The sequence below is a fragment of the Grammomys surdaster genome, unplaced genomic scaffold (assembly GCF_004785775.1).
Source record: "Grammomys surdaster isolate TR1022 unplaced genomic scaffold, NIH_TR_1.0 126185, whole genome shotgun sequence".
Lineage (NCBI taxonomy): Eukaryota > Metazoa > Chordata > Mammalia > Rodentia > Muridae > Grammomys > Grammomys surdaster.
In genome coordinates, this window is record NW_021620991.1 from 6,999,887 (window position 1) to 7,008,341 (window position 8,455).

Sequence of the window (8,455 nt, forward strand, 5' to 3'; positions counted from 1 at the left end):
AAAGAAGAGGGAGGGAGGGAGGGAGGGAGGGAGGGAGGGAGGGAGGGAGAGAGGGAGGGTGGGTTAGGTCTGAGCATTGTAACACACCTTTGAAGCCAACATTCAGGAAGCAGAGGCAGGTGGATCTCTGTAAGATCAAGGCCAGCCTGGTCTACATAGAAAATTTCAGGCCAGTCAGGGCTTACATAGTGAAAATTCTGTCTCAGAACAAAAGAGGGGGAAGAGAGAGGAGGGGAGTCAGAGAGAGGGAAATAGAGACTGTGTACCACAGGAATGGGTGGTCTTGCAAAGGAGCCAGCTCCTGCCACTGGGTACCTTTCAAAGAGACTCTTAGCACAGCAGGACCCAGAGGCTCCCTACCCCAGCAGGATCCCTCCAGGTTTTTTTTTCCAGACAGCTTCAGACTTCTGCATGGAGGTATGGTGAGAGTGCAGGGGTAAGGGGGAGGTACCAGTTCTGCCAAGACCCAGACCCATGAGAGTCACAACTATCCACGGACACTCTCCACAAAAGGGCCATGGAAGTGACAACCTCCTGCCTCAGAGCCTAGTAGAACCCTCCAGAACAATGCCCTTACCACACCTACCTGTCCGCCATCACTCCTTGGAGGCCAGGGCCTAGAGACCTGCAGAACAGAGAGGAAGGAACATCTGTGCGCTGTGGGCAAAGGTGAGTGAACCTTTGCCTGGGCAATTGCCTCAGCAGGAGTCCAGCGAGAGAGCAGGACTGCCCCGGTTGTTTGCTCATTAAGACGAGAAAATCATTTATGTTCTGGGACTCAAGTGTCAACAGACCCAGGGAAATGTCACCTCAGCTGCTGCTCTGGGCCGGGCCATCAGGGCAGCTGGAGTACAGAGCACAGCTGTCAAGGTGGAGTGGGGTGGGGTGCGTGCATAGCATGCCCCCCCACCCCCCGCCACCTCTTCCAGGTCCTCCTGCCTCATCTTACCCCAAGGCCCCCACTTCTTCCCCATTCCCTGCAGACCCCAATAAGCAAAGATACAAGAATGTGCTCGGCCTGGGCAGCATGCTTCGAATGTCCAATCATCTCCGTTTTCCCCAGCGAAGAACTTTCAACGGTAAAATAAGGATGGTCTCAGGCAATCCTGGACAGCTGGTCTCTCCCTGCACCTGAGCCTCGAGGTGTGGCCTAGGGACCTGCCTGAGCCCAGCTGTCCTCTCATCTACATTTCTTTTGCTACATTATTTATGTATTTATTATGTCAGCATGGGGGGGGACATGCATCTGCCACAGTGTGCGTGTAGGGGTCCACGGACCACTTAGGGGAGTCAGCTGTTTCTTTCCACCGTGTGGGTTCTGGACACGGACCTCGGGTTGTCAGGCTTGGGTGGGGGTGCTTTGAGCCACTGAGTATCTCACAGCTCCCCTGTTCCCCTTCTACTGCCTCGCCCCACTCCAGGACAGAACCAAGACTAAACAGAGAGCGACTCCTCCCCTCCCCTCCTCCTATAAAAGTTAAGGACACTGAGTCCAAAAAGACTAATGAGCCATCACAACTCTCCCGCCTAAGGCGGCATCCCTTTCCACCACATGTATAGAATCCATTCTTCCAGGCCGAGACAGGTGGATGGGGTTGGGGTTAGGGTTAGCCCCGCCCATCCTCTCAGCCTTGTCAGTGCCTTAGCTGTGCCGCCCCTGGCCTCAGAGACACCCCCACCGCCGCCGCCGCCCGCCCCCACCATTGCCCACGGGCTTAGCACAGCCCACAAGGAGCCCGTAATCTCCTCACCTTGGGGGTACTGACATCACTTTGGGATCGGAGAGGAAGAGATGGGGAAGACATCTGAGGTTTGGTGAGCCGGTAAAGGGATTCCACATTTCCCAAGCCAGCCACCAAAGCCTCCCTCCCGTCTCTACACCCCGGTGCTACTGCAACAGGGCAGCCCTGGGGGCTGGGCTTTTCCACGGAGGGAGCAATTTTGTGTAAAGAAACAAAAGGAAGTGGGATCAAGCGTACAGTCCAAACCCACCATGTCCTTTAAGTGGCCACGAGCAGACTATATTTAGGGCCGGCAGACATTCAGCAGGACCTCGGGTAGTCTTCCCTGGGAGCAATCGCTAATCACTGCATTGAGTTTACAGGTGCCCCTGGGCACACTTAACCCAGGGCAATGAATAGTTATTGCGCAGCCTCCCGCTCGGGGCTTGTGGGCACACTTAAGCAAGCTCGCAGATCGCTGCGTGCAGGGCATGGCTCGGGTACACCCTTGGGCACCCTGTGCCATCAGCAGGGAGTAGCGGAGTATTAAATATCTGTGTGCCCTGTGCCCACAGCTGCATTTAGCCAAGGGCAAGGCTGGTGTAACGGCTTTAATTAAAACTTAATGCAAGTTCAAGGTGCAGCCATGGAGGCGGCTGCAGAAGCCACCAGGAATGAATCAGTCAATTCGATGAGGTGGTGCGGTTCTGTGACTGGGGGTGGGGGACGGGGGGAGAAGCCTGGGGCATCTGAGACCCATTGCCCCCATGCAGGGGATTCTCTGCGACTCTACCCAGGGGCATGAGGGTCCTGTAGGCTCCAACATCTACACTGTGGAAGGACACTGAGGATCTGGGCAAGTCGAAAGGGACAAAGTGGGTGCTTGGCTGGCAACCAGCTCTGCTTTCCTCCCGTTTCTGTCCAGCGTTATACTACACGGGCAACCTTGTCCCCCTGGTGGCTGCTCCTAGAATTACAGGCCAGCGTAAAAAGAAGTGACCAGTCCCGGACTGGCAAACCTATGCCCCATGGCCATGCTGAAGGATCTTTAAGATGAGGCCTGTGACTATGGGAACAGCGATGCCCTGACTGACGGGACCATAACCGGACCTAAACATCGCTCTGCTTCAGGCCCGGCTCCTTAAAGTTGAGCAGCAGAGAAGTCCAGAGGCAAGGTTGCAGGGAGCAGGGAGAGAGCTGGGGTCCCAGCCTCTGCTCATCTCCTCCTGCCTCAGCACTCTCACCTCAAAGCTCAGAACAGATGGGCGTGGAGCTGTATATCCCTCCCTGGGAAAGGCTAACAACATTCAGATCTGATCCTTTGGTGGCAGCGTAGAGCCTGGCATTCAGCACGTGCATTCGGTTGCTTCTTAAATGGTGGTAGTTGTCCTTAGCAGGTCTTTCCCTCCAACCTCCCCTCTCTCCTCCTTCCTCATGACACCAGGCAAAATCGGGCATTTGGAGGTTTTGGATGTTTGGGTTATTTATTTATTTACTTATTTATTGTGTGGGTAGGTGTATATGTGTGTGTCATGATTCGTGTGTGGTGGGCTGTCTGAGGACAACTTTCCGGAGTCATTTCTCTCCTTTTACTATGTAGGTTCCAAGAATCAAACTCAGGCTTGGTGGCAAGCACCCTACTTTCTGGAAGGCTCCTGCCTTGTAGCTCAGACTGAGTTCAAACTTACAATCTTCTTGCCCCAATCTCCTGAGTGTGGGACTCCAGAAGCACACCTTCAAACCCTGATCTAAACCCACCATTCTGTTTGGCCACATGGCGTTCACAAAGTGAAAGTTAAAATTTTTGGATGCCGGATGTGGTTCAGTGGGTAGTGTTCCCTTAGCAGTCGGCTACCAGTTAACCTCCCTATCGCATAAACCAGGCATGGTGTCACACCTGTGATCCTAGGGGGTTACAGGCAAGAGAATCAGAAGTTCAAGGTCATCTTCTGCTACGTAGTGAGTTCGAGGCCAGCCTGAGATACCTGAGACCCTTGTAGCAAAATAAGTGAACAAGTGCTCACTGTTCAATGAATAAAGTGAACAGCCTTCCCTTGCTGAAGAGCCCAGGGCCTCACACACGCTAGGCAAGCACAGAGCACGGGGCCTCACACACACTAGGCAAGCACTCCACCACTGAGCTACTTTCCCAGCACGAAGCTTTTCAATCTCATGGTGGCTCACAACCATCTGTAATGGGATCCTATGCCCTCTTCTGGTGTGCCTGAAGACAGTGTGTTCATAGGCATAAACTCAATAAATAAATCTTTTTTAAAAAGCATGTAAGAAGCCAGGCAGTGGTGGTGCACGCCTTTAATCCCAGCACTTGGGAGGCAGAGGCAGCCGGATTTCTGAGTTCAAGAGTTCGAGGCTAGCCTGGTCTACAGAGTGAGTTCCAGGACAGCCAGGATTACACAGAGAAACCCTGTCTCGAAAAACAAACAAACAAACAAACAAACAAAAACATGTAAGGATAATCCCAGCACTTGGGAGGCAGAGGCAGGCAGATTTCTGAGTTCGAGAGTTCGAGGCTACCCTGGTCTACAGAGTGAGTTCCAGGACAGCCAGGACTACATAGAAAGACCCTGTGTTGAAAAAACAACCAACCAACCAAACAAACAAAAACATGTAAGGAGCTGAACTTGGATCACCAGAACCCACATAAAGCCAGATGTAGTAGCTGGGGTCTGTAATCTCAGCATTCCTTCCAAAAAATAGGAGGCAGAGTAGCGAGACTCCCCAGAAGTTTGAAGGCAGCCAGCCTGACTCACGGAACTGCAAGTGAGAGACCCTGTCTCCAACAAAGTGAAAGGTGACAGTGATACCTGAGGTTGTCCTCTGACTCCAACTGTCCTAGGGACACACATGAGAAACTCATACATATGAACACACACACACACACACACACACACACACACACACGGGGAGAAGGAGGAGGAGGGAGAGAGGACCAAGCCAGCAACATCAGCAACATTCCACAATCCAAAGAGAAAAACACAGATGTTGGTTGGATGTTGGTTGGATAACATGAAGAACACAGCCCCAGAGATTTCCTTACTCACCCCATCCCTTATTCTGACAAAAAGCCTCATTGCTCAAAACTGGAGGTGGCTCCAACTGCCTCAGCTGTAAAATGGGACCAAGGGATTTCTTACTGGAGTCAAAGGAAACAGGCCACAAACCAGTACGTTGTCTGGAGATGGCTCCCAGCCAACACTATGAAGACACACAGAGAATGGGCCTACCCCATGTCTCTAGTTGTCTGCTTTGCTGGGCTATGTCCCAAGGCTCAGGAACTACAACCATCCACCAGGACCTTTGAAGGGAAGTCAGCCCAGGATGCCCCACTACCACCTCAGGGGCCATCCCGGGCCTTCCCAGGCTGTTACCTGGATGAATGAGGGATGGCAGCGGACGCTCTGTTCACCCAGCCTTGCCACGATCACGGGACACTTCATGATGTAGCGATCACTCTGCTTCAACCTTTTTGCCCTTTTTTGAAACATTCTGATTTCCAACTTGTAATTTGCTTTCTGGAAGCCAGGAAAAATTCACACGCGCAAATAAAAGAAGAAAATGCAGTTAATAAGCCACAATTATAGGTCGGCCTTCATTCGCAGTGGGCGTGATTAACGCAGGCCTCTTGGAAGCCTGTCTCGTAGAAGAGCTAAGAAGCAAGTGGAAGGATCTCAGGGACTGGGAACCTTTGTAGATTTTGGCCTGTGACAGTTCAGTCCCCACAGAGGAAGTTCCTGGGGCTGGAGACTGCTATACCTTTATACGGTTCAGGAAGACGACCCTTAAAGAGACAGTACAGCAGCTTGTATCCCACCATCCCTGACAACATACTGATTTGTGGCCTGTTTCCTTTGACTCCCGTAAGAAATCCCTTGGTCCCATTTTACAGCTGAGGCTGTTGAGGTTCAGCAACTAAGCAAGCAGCCCATGGCCATTTCTTCAGTCGAGTTTCAACATGTCAGGCCAGCCTGGTCTACAGATTGAGTTCTAAGACGGCCAGGTCTCTGTTACACAGAAAAACCTGGGTGGAGGTGGGGCAGAACTAGAGACAGTGGTGTATACCTTTAGTCCCAGCACTTGGGAGGCAGAGGCAGGCAGAGCTCTGTGAATTTGTAGCCAGCCTCAGGTACCCAGCTAACAAACCCAGACCAGCCATGGGTTTACAGTGAGGCCCTGTGTCAAAGCAACAACAAAAGACGCTAACTGCGTAACTCCGTGGATGTGCACTTCTCTGCCATCCTAGCATGCATGAGGCCCTGACCTCTGACCCCAGCGCAGCAAATAAGTGGTTTCTCAAACCCACCTCTTTCTGTACAAAGCAACCAGAGTACAGTGCTCTGAAGATGAAGCCTCCCTCACGAGCAGGATGCAAGAGGTAGCCACATTTGGCGAGAAGACCATCCAGATGGTTGGGGGCCCTCTTGGTGCCTATGCCGGAAACAAACAGAACCATGGGAAAACAGCAGAGGCGAGGTCAGACATAAGCCCAAGGCTCCTCTGCCCTGGAGCGCCAGAGAACCGTAAAGATAGAATCGCAGAAGATGGACGCCAACAGCCGCCCGTTGGTTCTGCCAGACAAACGTACAGACTGTCCCCTCCCAACCACCTCTCAGCTCTGGGCCAGCCTGGATTGCAGAAGGTGTCTCCTAGTTCTTCTACATCCTTCTGCCCACTGTAGTCTTCTTCCCCATCCCCAACCCAGCGACCCACGGAGTCCCACTCGAGCCTGCGCCAGATCGCTCCACGCAGAGAGACCCACGTGAGGTGCACAAAGCCTCTGACTGCCCTCCCTCTGCCTTAGCCACGCTGGCCTTCCTGCTACTTCTAACACACCGTGGGTGCACTTAGGACCTTTCCACTGGCTGGGTCTTCTGTCTAGAACTCTCTTCTAGATACCTGAGTGGCTCAGTCCTCTACTCTCTAGTCTTTAAGTAAAGCCCCCTTGTCAACGAGGTCTCTGCCAGCGAAGCCTCCAACACCCCTCTCCTAACCTCGCCCCACTCCCAGGGTGCCTTTCTGCATCACACATTACTGCCTTCTGAAAAAAATATGACAATGACTATAGCAATGGTCCTGTTGCCCTCCACTCAAATGCCAGCCCCGTGGCGCCAAGAGCGTTTATCTGTTTTGTTCTTTGCTGTATTCCTAGCGCCTTAAGTAAGCTGCGTCTGGCACATCTAGAGAGCTCTAAAGTAAACATTCATTGGGCAAGGAATATCACGGTGCAGAGGGATTACAGGTAGTTTTCATTATCGTCTTTAGATTTCTTCTGTTTCCATAATTATCTCGTGTTGCTTTTGAGGTAATTTCTTTTTTTTAAGTCTCAGCCGATGGGAGACAATCACGCCCTTGCAGGAGACAGCTTTCAGAGCCTGGATGTGGGGGGACTCTCTCTGGTGACATGCTTCCCTTTGAAGAGGATGCAGCCTTCACTGCTATCTTTAGAAGGAGATCAAGGCCGAGCTTGTGGTTCTGAAAGGCAGATCACTGGGGAAATAAAGTGTCTAAGCCTGGATGTGCAAATTGACCCGGATCGCTTTAGTTTCCCATTCACGTCTGCACTTTGTAAATATTTGCCCGCATCCCGCTGCTCACACCTGCTTGCTGTCCCTTCAACTTTATGGAAGGCAGCAGGCAACGTCGTTTCTGCATGCCCACCTGGAGCTGCTGAGCAAAAGAAACAGTCTCCTTCGCAAGCCACAGGTGTCTCTGACAGCGCCTAAAACTAATGGCCTGTGGCCGGCCGCTGTGACTAATTCCCTGATTATTGACTTTATGATTTTACACTTAAAACTTCTTTATAATAACACACAGAAATGTTTAATGGGCTCTATCCAGAGCCATAAAAATTACTTATTGAACAAGCGTTTTAAAACTATTAATCTATTGTTTTCCGTTAATAATGGCTTCCCAAAGAACAGGCGACAGTTTAATGTATCCTCTGCGTTTTTCTCCTGGAAAAGTGGCCTTTTAATACACAAATGGTGCTCCAGCTCCCAAGAGGCATTGCTGGCTGGCTGACCATCCCGGGGCCAATTCAGGATTCAGGACACACCAGTCCCAGACAGTACTTAAGAATTTCCAGACTAAGTCAGGCATGGTGGCTCACATCTGTAATTCCTGCACTGGGGAGACTGAGGCAGGAGGACTGCCATGAGTTTGGGGTCAGCCTGGACTGCACAGAGCTCTAGGGTAGCCTGGGCCACATCGTATGACCCTGCCTTCAAAAATAAGGGAAGGGAAAGGAAAAAACACTCTGAGATGGGAAGTCCCCGCCCTTCCATTTCTTCATTCTTGTACAAAAGAGGAAAACTGTGGGTGTCTGACTTGCTGGCCTCTATGATCAAAGCTACCACAGGACATGAGCTACAGGTACATTATCTCTGTTCTGGTTGTGTCTACAAGTTTCCAAAGGGCTTCCCACTTTGCAATGGGTAAGCTCCTGGTCCAAAGTTTTCTGAAGGTGATAACTGCCCCTCTTTTTGGCTGCTTTAGGCATGAGATTCTCCCACCAAACATGAGATGGTGGTTCCTGTGGATAAGACGTCTGGGCCAGGGACTAGAGAACTGGCTCAGTGGTTAAGAGCACTGGCTGCTGCTATTCCAGAGGACCTGGGTTTGGTTTCCAGCGCGCACATGGTGGCTCACAAACATCTGTAATCCCAGTTCCAGAGGATGGACGCCCTCTTCTGGCTCCCACTAGCAATGCATGTAGT

The 8,455-nt window shown here is 51.6% G+C and overlaps 1 protein-coding gene across 1 annotated transcript in view; it reads right to left on the bottom strand.

Annotated features, from left to right (window-relative positions):
* CUNH1orf127 (chromosome unknown C1orf127 homolog) overlaps nt 1-8,455 on the bottom strand; it is a 29,242-nt gene that overhangs the window by 10,141 nt on the left and 10,646 nt on the right. The window contains exons 4-6 of the mRNA XM_028758006.1: nt 6,043-6,167; nt 5,111-5,254; nt 587-625 (exon numbers count right to left, since the gene is read on the bottom strand). Of these exons, the coding sequence (XP_028613839.1) occupies nt 587-625; nt 5,111-5,254; nt 6,043-6,167 (308 nt within the window). The remainder of the gene's footprint in view (nt 1-586; nt 626-5,110; nt 5,255-6,042; nt 6,168-8,455) is intronic.